This window comes from Dermacentor variabilis, chromosome 11 (assembly GCF_050947875.1).
Source record: "Dermacentor variabilis isolate Ectoservices chromosome 11, ASM5094787v1, whole genome shotgun sequence".
Classification (NCBI taxonomy): Eukaryota; Metazoa; Arthropoda; class Arachnida; order Ixodida; family Ixodidae; genus Dermacentor; species Dermacentor variabilis.
Genome location: NC_134578.1, coordinates 97,187,432 through 97,201,850, shown reverse-complemented (window position 1 = coordinate 97,201,850; position 14,419 = coordinate 97,187,432). Strand labels below are relative to the sequence as shown.

At 45.0% G+C, this 14,419-nt stretch overlaps 1 protein-coding gene across 2 annotated transcripts in view; it reads left to right on the top strand.

Moving 5' to 3' along the window:
• The first annotated feature begins 2,070 nt into the window (after window positions 1-2,070).
• Window positions 2,071-14,419, top strand: part of LOC142563902 (cyclic AMP-dependent transcription factor ATF-3-like) — an 85,341-nt gene continuing 72,992 nt past the window's right edge. The window contains exon 1 of one of the 2 annotated variants that reach the window (XM_075674601.1): window positions 2,071-2,410. In XM_075674601.1, coding sequence (XP_075530716.1) covers window positions 2,389-2,410 — 22 coding nt within the window. In that variant the 5' untranslated portion in view covers window positions 2,071-2,388. The remainder of the gene's footprint in view (window positions 2,411-14,419) is intronic. The other variant, XM_075674602.1, reaches the window with a different exon arrangement.

The following is a 14,419-nucleotide window of genomic DNA, read 5'->3' as shown; positions in this document are numbered from 1 at the left end:
TCTAAGTGTTGCTAAACCTGAACCAATTTTGTATAGTTCCCCCGACATATTATTTTTTCCACCCACATCGACAGTTCTAATTCTATAGCTTGCATTGCCATTCTATGTATTGCCGACGTTACTGTAACTGGCCTGCAAGAGCTGGTCTTATCCTTATCAGATTTGCCTTTATAAATGAGGTTGTTCTTGCTTTCATGCCGTGCAATCAGAATTTTCTTTGTTTTAATCACATGCCCTACGGCATCAGGCAGCTGCACTTTGCTCTTGGGAACTGGGCTGTTTATTAGCCCTATTGGCATTTCATCTGGTCATGCTGCCGTGTTATTACGGACATTTCCTTCTGCTTTTTTTCCACTAAAAGTTATCGATGTTAAATATTTATTTCTCAGGCTTCCCTGTTGTTGCTGGATCTGCTGGAGTCTGGACTATGCTTTCTTTCTTGCCTGCATGAACTATCGCTTATGACGTCTCCCACGCACCGCAGCGCGTCGTCTCCTTCAAATATGTTACCGTCTTCATCTTTTATAGCAGTTCGCGAATTTTTCAGATGGTGCTCCTAGTGCTCTTATATGGTCCCAGAATCTTTTTGGTGCGCCTTTGTCTCTTTTGCAAATGTCAGGCACCTAACTTACCTTTTGTTCGCTCGCCATAGTTTTCTTTTCCCGGTGCTTGTTCCATCTAAGCAGCACCCCTTTTTCGTGCAATCCCAACTTTATGGCTTCTCGATGGCCCCTAGACGGCTGCTTACTCTCTTTTTCTAAGCTTGCTTTATTTCTTTGTTCCACCACTTATACGTGTTTTTCTCTTTCCACTCAAACGGCGTTTTAGCCGTGTTTGTCTTATCTCCTGCTGCATAACGCCTACTAGTTCCTTGTAATCCCTGACTGCTGTAGGATGGGCCTCTATTTTCTTCTCTACGCTTTTTCCTAACTCTTCTATTGGCTTTAATTTAGATGTTGCTGCTGTTGCCTCCCGTCTTGCGTCGGTGTCTCTTCCGAAAGTGAAGGTTACACATTGATGTCGCTTCCCAGGCTATTCGTTCCATGTTCATCTATCTTCATTTGGTCTAGTCACTAGTAGACTGTTTCCGAGGCTAAAACGCACTCGATAGTTGACTGTCTATTTCCGCATCGCCCCGGCGCCTATTCCTGAGATTTGTTCCCCTTGTTAACTACTATAAAGATTTGCTCATCGCACAGATCCAGCGCTATAGAAAACACTTGTAATCACCGTGCTCCAGAGGGCATTGTGCTGACGCCCAGTGAGATTGCGTTGGAACGGTAAGCTAGCGTAAAGCAATGTCTTGAACACGCACTGCCTGCTTGCTTCATTCACACCGCATAGCCCACTCACCGTATACATAATTTGCGTATTCCAAAAATATATCGCAAGGAAACCGTAATGTCAAGCAGTGGTGAAAACACGTGTGCGGTGAGATAAATATTAATTATGGAGGGGGGGGGGGACGCTAGCCGAGCAAAAGCTTTGGACAGCTACTACAGATTTAATGTGTAACAAGATAAAGAAAAAAAATCACAAGCCTCCACTAGCACAAAAGCTCACAAAGGCGCCACAGTGAGCACGATGAAATTAACAATGTGAAAAGCGCGGCTTTATGGCACCGTCTATAACAAAATGATATCCATCGCTGTGATGCACTCAAAAGGACAATAATGGATAACACTTTGTTATGACATTCTTGAAAGGCAGGCAGGTAAAATTCTTGTTTAAAAAACATCCAGCGTAACTAGGCATCGTCTAAAGGGCGCCGCGGTCCCTTTTGGATATACTGTTTTATACAGATGAGAGAAAGAATTCCCAACTTCTCAGCGCGGTTAAGAAACATTCCATACTGTCAAACAGAAAATCGAAGAAAGAAAATAAAGATGTTTTTAAGAGCGCACACAATAAAAATACTCAATCGTCTTAGATAGACATGCTCTTCGCTCAGGGCACAATGGCATTTATTTGGCAAAAGCAGGGTTGCTTGAAGTTTAAGATGCTGCACACCGCTTCTTTTGAGTTTCGGGCGAAATTTCAGTTACTTATGACGTCAGGCCAGCATCAGCATTCCGTACTATTTTCCGACACCTTGACCCTCCATAAAAAATATGTTTCAACAAATTATTAGCCTGATTGTTTGATTAATTCTGTATGCTAGCCGACAATGATCGAACTAGAGGCTGACGCCTACAAAATGCATGAGGTCGCTGGAAAGACGTGTGGGGGTTTGTATGGTATGTAACTCTTTTTCTTTTGCATTTGCGTTTTTCCCGGCTCACCAAGCGGTCTCTTAGTGAGCACGGTCTATTTGCAATGCCAGAGCCAATCGATCACTCGGAAGGAAGTTAATATCCCTATTTAGTGTCCCTTTAACGATGCTGAACGATGAACGATCATCACTGCCAAGGTAAGCGCGTTGCATAGAGCTTGATATTATGATTTCTGGAGGGAATTATGGCTGTCTATTTATCCAGCCGCATTGGGAATCAAGGATAGTACGTGTTTTTTTTTTCTTTTCTACGATTTGCCACGGATTCGCCGTGAAGGTGCATTGTTGCTTCTCTAATTGCTCTTGTTGAATTGTTTACGTACAGCGTCTATGTAAAATGTGTACGGTCGAGCAATTATGTTCCATTCCGTCTACAACTTGTACTTGTAGTACGTGAAGTAGTTATTTCGTAGAAATCATCGCAATTCAAACGCATTTAACTGCACTTCTAAACGCGCTGATTGCGATTTCTATGGCCTCATTACTCGCGTACACCCATAAAACCGTTGCACCCTTTGTGGTGTATATTTGTCCCACGACAATAATCGTCGTCTGCCTTGCTTGTGTTTCTTTTCTTGAAGGCCCTGCGCTCGCTACTTTCCTGTCGAGAATGCTACATCACGCTGATAACGCGCATGCCGTTCGTGACTTGGAAGTACCGGGCTCGCAGCGTTAAAGAAACGAAATGCGGACAAGACAGATGACGATTATCATTATGGGCCAAATATGCACCCCAAAGGGTGGAAACGCTTTTAAGAGTGCAGCTTCTGCAGGGCTGCCTGCATAGTATGTATGAGGCGGAGTATAGGGGTTGTAAATTCACTATTCGCTTATTTCATTCCGTTATTTCCGCTGCATAAGTAAATCACGTCACTTTCGCGTATGCTTGTCGCTAAATCAAGACGATGACTCGAAAGGAAGAGTCGCTATGCGTAATTATTTATAAAGTTATTTTTTCTTTGCTGTGTGTGTGTCTTCAGCTTTGGAGAAGCCATGGTATTGTCGAAATTAGCGGCTAAATTAAACCAATTGCTGCGATACAACAAATTCGAGGCAAAAAAGTGAGTTTCGTGACCAAATTATGTATGAATCCGTAAGCTTCTGCGCCAGCATAGTCTACCATGACGTACGAAATTTTTAATCGCATTATTCCAGCTGATCACTTGTCCCCGAATCTCTTTTTACTTTCCTAGCACCCGTTCTGTACGTCTTAGCACTCTAATAAACCGTCGGTTGTCTGTTTTACGGTTTGGATACAACCTGCCCAACTCCACTTCATCATAACATACATTTCATAATCATCGACATGTGCTTCATCTTTTATTCATATAGATATCGTTCGACCTGTCGCCTTGACTTTTATCGTTTTCCGTTACATCGCTCGTTGCTGAGTGCTTATCTTGCTTCATCACTACCACGAAACCAAACTTTAGGTAGCAGCGTAATCCAACACCAGGAATGCATTTCATCTCAATTTGCCTTTAGATTTATGTCGTATTAACTATGGAAACATGGCTGCCTCTTTTCCTACTTTAAAACTTGGGAATAGTATTCCTTGTGCGCTGAAGTGCTTCTCATCTTTATATTAGTTTAAATGCAATCTCAGGGATTATTTGCTACAAAACAGAATTAACCAATTTGGAGAGATCCTATTTCACTACTTTGTATGTAACCTCGTTATTGTTTGTTGTGTTTCGTACTTTATATTTGATACAGTAGCTCTCCCGTATTTTTATTTGTATTCATCTCTTTGTTTAGTTAACGGCTTTTGTATTATCTTTTTTCTTTGTAACTGCTAACGAAGGGTCCTGGCGAACCTTGACTTTGGGACCGTTTTCTGTGTACTTGTATTTAACGAGTTGCAGTATGAATTAACAATTAACTTATATTAAAACACCAAAGGAGGCCTAGTTTCGCATAGTTCAGATATATATCAGCATTCATGCAAGATCTTGCCCTTTGACCGCCAAGTGATTGCGTAACAAAAAGATATCGCAAAAAAAAAACAACACAGCAGATTCTAACGATCCCTTCGAATCTGAACCCAGTTACTTGGACAGCAGCATTCTCCTACAGTGAAGAGTATCATGTTATTATTATTATTATTATTATTATTATTATTATTATTATTATTATTATTATTATTATTATTATTATTATTATTATTATTATTATTATTCAGGAAGGATAAGGTTGAAAACTATAGACCAATCTCAGTTTCGCCGGTACTTTGCCAGATACTATAAATATTCCTGTACGAATACATGACGTCTTTCTTAATGAAGTTTTCGATTTTATCGCCCAGGCAGTTTCGTTTCGTTGCGAATCGAGGTACCACAGTCCTATTAGAAGAATTCTCAGATGAAGTTTATTCTGAATTTCAAAACAACTTATTCACCTGTGCGCTATTTCTAGACATAGCAAAAGCTTTTGACGCAGTAAATCATAACATTCTACTAGAGAAACTAACTTTAATGGGATTCAGAGGACCATTCCACAAGGTACTGGGAAACTACATGTGTGGTAGGTCACAGATAGTTATGGCCGACAAGGAAACCGTCAGTAGCAAGCAATGGCTTACAGCCGGTGTTCCTCAGGGTTCGATTTTATCACCTCGTTTATTTAACATATTCGTAAATGATCTTCCTCTAGTAATTCCTAAAGGCACTATCTATCAGTATTTTGACGATACGGTAATATTAACAAAGCATATAAATTATGAAAATGCTGTGGGCGCCCTGCAAAATACAATACACAGTGTAATGCACTGGTTTGCGAAAAATTGTATTAATGTAAATATCAGGAAGACACAGTTAATATGTTTTAGAAATCCCTTAAAGACCACCAGCAATAAACCTTCCAGTATTCTTGCATGACCAGCACTGCGTTTCATGTACATGCGCCCCTGTTATGTAGACTCTGTGAAATATCTCGGTTTATTTATTGATAGCAGCATTTCGTGGCAGCATCATCTGGCCTATCTGTGTGGCAAACTTAGGAGTGCCGCTTGGTTGCTTTTTAATATAAGAGGTTTCACGCCATTATCGGTAAAGGAAACCATAGTGCATGCACTCGCGTACAGCATCTTGCGATACGGAATCACCGTTTTCGCTTTCTGCGCATTGAGATGGCAAACGAGAATTGACGGTTTACCAAAAAAATATATGTTGAAAAGTGTTGCCTATGGCTGTGGCCAGGTGTCAGGTGACAATTCATTTTCAGCGTTAGGTTTTCATTCATTTCAGTCGTTATTCAGTCAGAACGACCAATTCAGAGAGAAATATGTAGCCCCTCGACTTTTGAGGGACAACATTCGTTTCAATGTTCCTCCTTCATCGACTAGGTATGGTGAGGTACGACGACGTGTCTATGTGCCAAAAATCTTTAATGATCTACCTGGCGAATTTTTCTCAGTTCAGTCAGAAAAGGTTTTAAAGGAAATGTCATCTTCCATTTTAGTTTTTTTATGTACGGGTATGTGTTTATTTGAAGTAATTTGGTTTTCTTAACCTGTATATCTATATATGAGCCTACAAAAATGTTCACTACGTTGCCATAACTTGTTTTTAATTTTTGTTTTTTTTTTGGTTCTATATAAGCATGAAAAAATGTTCACTACGTTGGAATAACATGTATTTAATTTTTTGTTTTTGATCTATACAGGCGCGAAAACATGTTCACGCTACATTGTAATACCATGTATTTAATTTTTCTTTTGTTTGCACCATGTTTTGTCGGCGCTAGGGTAACGCCTGTACGTACATACACGGACCTCATCGCTGTTGCCGGCGCTGCCGGGCCTAGTCACACAAGCCATTTAGGCTTCGACAGGCTCGCTTACTATATATTTGACTTTTGGTGCATAAACAACAACAACAACAACAACTATTGTTGTTATTATTATTATTATTATTATTATTATTATTATTATTATTATTATTATTATTATTATTATTATTATTATTAGCTTGCCTGCTTTTTCCACCAATAATTGAGTTGACCCACTACGGGGAACGGGGCGTCAACCCAGTGGTTATGGGGCGGTTTGTTAGCGGGGCACACTTAAAATATACTTAAAAGTGTCAAATTGAACAGTGATCGAGCCGACAACACGTTTAATAAGTCACTACAGGAGTGTCTCTGTGAATGGAACCTGCATGCTTACATTTAATTTCGTACTGACGTTACGCAGCGTGGCAGAACCGGGGAATAAAAGAGGACTACGCTAGCGGCAACACTTCTCACCGAGCTCACCACGCGCTCCACTCACTACAAAGTGTGCGGCGAAGTGGTGGCACAGAACTGTGCCGAGCGTAACGCAGGGGCCAAATTTAAAAATAAATAAATATTATATCGCGGCTAACATAAATGTCGAAGCAGCATATAGGGAGGGACGGAATCGGAACGCCTAACCGCAGGCCTATCTAATGGGCATTGCGTGTCGCATGTTTGCGTGCACCACCTCATTGCGAAAATTGGGCTTGAAAGAGGACGAAGAGTTTATACGTTGGTGTGTTTGTCGTGTAGTTTTAGAAACTTTTTGCAATGTAATAGTCAAAGAATATGTCTGCTCTATGTTGGAGCTTCAGGACGGTCGAGTGAAATAATTACAATTAGTAAATCTATAGTAGCTTTGGTAGGGACAAATGGTCATTCTGGCAGTCTTTTGTCAATATTTGGGACTGTCAAGCACATTTTTCCGCTCGAAGTGACCGGTAAGCATCAATAAGCACCAGGAAAAGTCGTGCAAAGTAAAAACCCTAAAGCAACCTTTTCTTAGTTCATTTTTCCCGCCGGGTGACATTTCCCGTATTTGAGCAAACCCCGAAATCAGTTCACTTTGCAGTAACTTCTTTTGAGTAAAAATATACGAGAAAATTACTCTAAGCAAAATAGTCACGTTTTTTTTTCTTTTTTACAAGAAATTCTGAGACGGTGGAGCGACGCCTCCCGAATATATTGCGTGAAATGACCCTTGACCAATTATTTCCGACTTGATCAGTGCCAAGAAAGCCTTCGCCAGCTTGCCTAACACCCAAGCGCGAACAGCAGCTGCATCGACCGGAAGGCCTAACGAATGCGCTATCTCGAGCAGCGAAGCTCGGCGTGCTTCGTATCAAGAGGGGTTCCCCTATTAGCGTTTCATCGCCTCCCTCGCGCATGCGCACCGGGTCGGTCCTTGTCGGCGCGCGAGGCGCGCTCATCGACGCGGCACAGATTCGCCGTGACGGGCCCAGCCTCCCTATCGGCTCACGCATCAGTCAACACTCGCCTTTGCTGCCCGGCGTGAATCGGGCGCCCTTGAAACGCCACCGTCCCCGCGGATGTCTCTGTTTATTCGCACTCTCGCAATCGTTTTTTTCGCTCAAATGCTTTCAAAAGGTGGCTGGACGTCGTGTTGCTTTATTTTTTTTCTTTTCTAGATGCACACTTTGTCGCGGGAATTGCGTGCATCGCCGGAGGTACAAGCTGTATGCGAAAGCTGATGCCGTGGTCGTGCGCGTCGCGTCCTCTGTAGTTGCGTGCACGGCGGTGCACGAGTGCCTGCTGCAAAGTGAGTAGTCGGAGAAATGCACTTTACAGTGTACTAAAAACTACTCTGGCACTGACCTCGTTCAACGGTTACGGGCGTAGCCGCGCGCACACAGGCAGCGGAAGGGGGCCATGTCTCCACGTGGCCTGCATGGGGGGGGGGGGGGGGACGTAGTCGGTAACAAATTCGGTAGCACCGTGTCCTGTGCGGGCCTGCGATGGTTTGATTTTGGCTTCTGTAGAGCAGGACAGTGCGCTAACGGGTGTACTTCGGCCATTGAGCAGTGGGCTAAAGGACGCAGGCTCTTGCTTCAAACAGGTGAGGACGACAGGTTGCGTTAGATCTGTAAAGCCGTTGCTAGGATTACAAAAGGCTCTTGATGACAGCTAGTACTACAAAAATGAGGCTTGCCAGTACTTTTTTTTTTCTGGAGTTTAGAGGTCTAGGACCTTCATTTAACTAAAAGGAGAAGGGTTGGAAATATCAGATCAGTGTGCCTTCAAAGCGATCGCTTTTTTGGTATGTGTTCGGGTTTGGCACGTAATGCTTCTAAGCTTATATAACGATTGAAAGTCGAGTATACTGACAAAGATTGATGGTGCTCGAAATCAAGTGGCCAAACACGTGCAGACTGGCATAAATACATATATAGAAAGACGGTCTTGTGTCGATATACCATACGCCAGCCCTTCAGTACCGTGAGCCTAACACAAGGTGTTCTTTTTTTGGCTGCTCCGAATTTTTAAAAGTTGTCTATGGCAGGTAGCACAACTCAAACAATCGAGCTAAATTACTCGATGAGGTGGCCATTTCCTTTTAAGAGAAATCTAAATGCCTAATTGAGCAAAACACATAATTACACTAATTAACGTCTTAGTTATTTACTTTACGGCATATATTTAATGTAGTCAGTTGTAGCTGGCGAGTTCGCAGGGCGTATCCACTCGGAACGAATTCGCAGAACTACACCAGTTTTGAGATATTAATTTTTAAAGGTTCCGACAAAATTTATTCACGTTCCAGTTACGTTCGCGCTTCAGTGCATGACACAGCGTTTTCTTAAAAGTGCAAGTGAAACAACAGGGCGAGTTTTTCTTCTTTTTTTTTCTTTTTACCGCAAGTCTGACGGCGCATATCTCGAAACCGGTACCATCCTCCGAATTCTTTCCAAGTCGAGATACCTTGCATACTAGCTACAATGCGTAGATTGGAATATGTACCGTAACGTAACTTTAATAAAACGTTAACTAGTGTAGTCATGTTAACTGTTCAATTAAGCATTTTGGTTTCTCGTAGAAGTAATGTCAGTCATCGAGCAATTTAGCGCAAGGGTCAGGATTGTTCTCTCTGCTACAGGCAATTTTTAATCAGTTAGCATACCAAAAAAAAAAAAAAAGAAACACGGTATGCAGAAGGTTCATTGGAAACAGCGCATAGCACGCAGGTGGAAGGCTCTGACTTATGTGAGCCGACGCATTCTATAATTGTAATTACCGTGCGCTTTAGATCCGCGTAGTTTCCGAATCTGGGACTTTTTGTATTGAAACCTGATACTTGGCCGCTGTTATGACATGTACATATAACAAGTTTACCCTCTTCACCAAATGTTCTATTAGAGTACGTTACATTGATTCTGGAGTGACTGACTTATCGGCATACTATTGCGCCTTTTAATTTCAATATAGCACTGTTATTTCCTATTTATATTTGTTACATGCTTTTTCTTATTTTCCTTATCTTGATATTACTGGTACTACAATTTTGATTACCGCATCGTCGAATTTTTATACTTAGATACCGAAGTAATGTTGATCATGGTTCTGTACAGTATGCGTGGCGCCGAGCTTGTGTTATCACGGCTCTCGGGGCCTGTTCCGGGTCTTCGCATAGCACATGTATACAGCACCGTGACAGTCATGACAGGTGCGCCTTATCATGGCCTCCTTTAAAATGGTCACTGTCGCCAAGCGTAAAAGTATGACGCCGTGATACTGATGAATGAATGCATAAATGAAATATTCAATTAATTAATAATTCATTACAAGCAGCTATTTATAAGAAGTGAACAGCTATCACTGTGCGAATTCGTGTCTACTGCACAATTTTAAAGAAAGGACAAATAAAGATCTCTTCGTAGCTCGTGTGCATACATCCACACAGGTAAAACGTAAACGTGCGTTCCAGCACTGACTCGATAGACTCCTCATTACGCGCTTTGGTTTTTAAACTACGCTGTTCTTTTAACTTGAAGGTTGTTGTCGTTGTTGTTTTTGTTATGTGCCGTCGAATCGCGGTCGACTCAGAAGCACTGAATGAATGCAGGGCGCCTTTGTATTCCATACTCAAGAAAGGAAGGCGCCAAGACACTGCGCTTGTTCCCGTTTTTCTTTCTTGTTCCCTGTGTTTTTGTGCCATTCTTTCTTGAGCGGCTCACTCCTGGTGACACCATGCATATGAACGCCGGCAAGGGCTGCTTAACACAAGTTTTTTATCACCGAGATGCTTCCCCGTTGGGTCCCGAACGACGCCATCCAACTATCTCGTGCACTGGCGACCCCGTTTCCGTAGATAGCCGTAATCGAGCTTAACTGTCGTGTTGTGCTAACACACACCGCCGTATAGCGCTTTGGCGACGTTGTGCCGCTCTTAAAAGATACCGTGCACCAGCGGTCTCGGCTATTCTCACGTACACCAACTGTTCGTTTTCCGACAGTTTGGCGCATCTTCCCTCAACAGGAAGGACTCCGTGAGTGTTCAGATAGCTGGCGTCGCCGGTTTTCGATCAGAACGGTGAACACAGCAGACGACAGCACAGGAGATGCGCAGGCAGGAAAGATACACGACTCTGGGTGCCTTGTCCATTTCGCGCTTGCGTATCTCCTGTCCAGCCTGGAGGTGAAAAACTAGCGAAAAACACGGCGCACAGAAGAAAGACGAAAAGACGACGTCGTCTTCTTCCGCACACGTTGTGTTTTTCCCTGACCTTGTTTCTCCTATCCAGTCGTCTGCCTTCTTTACCACGTTGAACTAGAACCAACTATAGCAGAGCTTCCAACTCTCGCGCAGGTAACCTCTCCGTCATGATATCGGACCCTATGCTCATATTGTGCTTCGCGACATCTGTCGTGTTTACATACCCTCTTGTGCCGTCGTCTGCGCATGTCTGTCACGATCAAGAAAGTCACCATCAGATACGCGGGTATCATTCTGATGTAGTCTTTTATCCTGGGAAGAGACGCTGTGGTCGCACAACAAGTGTGTCATGCTTGTTAGGTCGTTATTGGACTAGGAATCAGGAAAGGACAGGAGGTGACGCAGACACCTGAATGACCGAAAAGAAAATGTTGTTGATCCGTAACACCTAATGCCATCACCAAAAAAAAAAAGAAAGCTGCACAACTGCGGCATATCAAATAATCTGAAGCTCTTTGTTATCATCCAAGTCTTCATCATCAGCACTAGCTGCATCCACTCTATCTGGTCACTAGCCACGTCTGCTTCCTGTGCTTTAGCCCATCGTTATCTGCGCTGTGAGAAAACTTATTCTCGCACTGTGCACAGCCTGCCACTCGACAGAATTGGACCCCTATTCGCAAGAAACTCTGATGCTAGAATCGTTAGGAAAAGAAAATTTCAGCCAATCCTGATGAGGGTCACAGTATCAGAGAAGGCGGACAGCCAATGGCAAAAAAACACCTACGGACGATGATCTTTGTGAATGCGGCCCCTGCCTTTTACCACGAAACCGACCCCCTGGATGTCTGAGCCCTACTTCCTCCTTCCTTCATGTTATTTTTGAAGCGAAGCTTGTACACGCTAACCTGCGCCGGCTATATAACGCTAAAAAAACCAGCTACTCTCTGAGCTGCACACGTGCACGGATTGCTATAAAAAAACAAGCAATAGGTCCGTTGAACGGAGAATCCTGGTGCGCTGCCGCGCTACAGACGTCATTCTCTCCGCCAATAGGACACGTGTGTCTAGGTAACGTGAGAGGAACGAGTGTTTCTCGCGTCAGAACACTATCGGAGCTGCGATGGGTCGGCCGCGCATCGTGCGTTCGGCCGAAGAACAGGCGGCGTTTGATGAACGCCGCCGGGAAGGCGCTCGAGAAATGGCTCGTCGTCAACGTGCCGACCTCACCGCGTGGCAGCGCGAAGTCGAGGCGTTACGACAACGAAGAGCCGCGGATACCGAGCTTCGCTTGTACTCCTCTTCACAGTGGTAAAACGGTGGCAAATTTTTTTATCTCGAACGCGTATCTTTCTCTTCCTTCCGCTTCCTCCTATCTTTCTAAACCATTCTGTTTCGTCCCCCGTTGAGGGTATATAGCAAACAATTATTCACGCGCACTTTACCTATAACTCATTTCTTTTATTTCCGTCTTGTTCCTTCCTTCATCTGCCCAGACGTCCCAATCCTAAATTTTAATTTGCTTCCACTTGGCGCAGTCCGCACCCCGTTACCGCTGTCTCGAAACTGCACTCCGATACGAGGTATGCTCGTCCACTTCCCCGCCGTGCAGATCACCCATGGTGCGCTTACGTCAATCGGACACACGCGCGCTGATCGAGGGGCGCATGCTGTATATTCCCAGTCGCGGCGACACCGCTTCACACCGAGGGGCGCAGCACGCGCATCGCCGATATGTGGCCGCGCGTCGCACGCCGCGTGCAACATTCCAAGCGTCCGGCGATGCTCGATCGAGACGCTCATCCCGTATTCCGCACCACGTTCGCCACCTCGCATATCCCACCGAGAGCAATGAGACGCCGCCCACGCCGCCATTCTCTGGCTGCGGCCCCCGTAGATCACACGCGGCCATCACCTTCAGGCAGCGGGGAGACCCAAGGACGCCAGTGCGAGGGTTTCTTTGTGCAAGCAAGATTGGCCTACCGCGCTTCGCTGGTGGATGCTCGTCGCGAGCTATTAAATATATATATATATATATATATATATATATATATATATATATATATATATAAATATGCGGACGAATCGGCTGGCTCTGTGTGTGAGTGGGTGCGTGGCTCTCTCCGCATCTGCGGATGATGGAAAACGCACTCTGCTTATGCAGGCGAGCGCTAAAAGTGAACGGAAAGCAATAACGAGTGTGTTCATGGATCCGAATGACTCTAGGCTTGGCTGTGACCGCACCAGCAGTCTTATGCGTCCGTTTGTGGGCCTTCCAAGTAGCATTAATTGGCATCGATATGTCATTTCTAAAGAAAAAAGATAGTTTCGCAATTACTATGTTCTTTTCTTTAGAACTGTGCCGCTTTTTAGCCCGGGCCCGTACATTCGTCTTACAGTGTACGGAAGGGGCGGAAGAGGAAGGAGCGATTATTTTTTGCTCGACGCAGGATTCGTACCGTCACATATCGAAAGCTGCTATAATCGCTACATAAAAGCGAGCGAGCGACCGAGAGAGAGAGAGAGATGAAGAGGAAAGGCAGGAAGAAATTTAACTGAAGCGCAGTAGTTACTATTTAGCTTACTTACGTAATGGGACATGTTATCCTTGCGGAATTATAGTCACAATTATTGCTTCATTGATTCGTGGGGTCTTAGCGTCCCAAAGAAACACGTGGGCTATGAGATACGTTGTAAAGGAAGGCTTCGCATTTAACGTGGCGACCTGGGGTGTCTTGCACGAACATTTAGTGAAGAAAATAATAACAAACTTAGGAACGCGTTCTTGAATTATCCCTACACGACTCCTAGTCTGCAGAGGAACGCGTTCTTATATTCGTTATTATTTTCGTTATTAAATGTTCCCGCAAGCCGTCCCTGGAGTTCTTTAAACGTGCACCTAAATCTAAGGACCGCGAGTGTTTTCGTTCCACCCCAACCCCGCCGAAATGCGGCTGCCGCGGTAGGAAATCTAACCACTAACCTGGTGCCATCACATCGCCGTAGGCAATTCTGCGAACTGTCTTCTGTGTAGAGCTGAACCCCATCTGCAGTTTCCGCTCGCTGCTGGTGGTGGCCGTGATACAGACTAACCCCTCTTCACCGTATCGGGCTAGAAGTGCCGCATACAGGTAGCTTTTTAGAGCGCAGCTCTTTGGCGTCCGTTCCTGGGTTTCGCGTCGTCGTCGGCGTCGTCGTCGGCGTCGGCCTCGTAACCAGCTCCGCCCCCCTTTCATCCCCCCAGCGCTAGCAGCGACCGACTGATACCGCTGGATGCCGCTGACGCCGCTAGAGAGTCAAGATAACGTGACTGCATAGAACACCGTCGCCGCCATCCAGAAAGAGGAGGAAAGGGTCCCCCCCCCCCCTGTTCTTGTGTGGCGGATAGCTGGGGTTGACTCACTATCGCCGTCAGCGGCATCAGTCAGTCGCTGCTATCTCTTCCCTCCTCCCTTTATCGTGTTGTCCGCTTGCTGCGCGCGCTTCTGCCCCCATCGTTTGCCGCTGGGTGTACACGCCGCCCCCCTCCGCTTCCGCTTACTGCTGGTTGCTCTCGACGGCGGCGATGAGCCTCCGCTTCGGCGGCGCGAACTGCAGGGTCTTCTCGGCGGCGGCGATGAGCTTCTGCTTCAGCCTCGCTTACTGCTGGTTGCTCTCGACGGCGGCGATGAGCCTCCGCTTCGGCGGCGCGAACGGCAGGG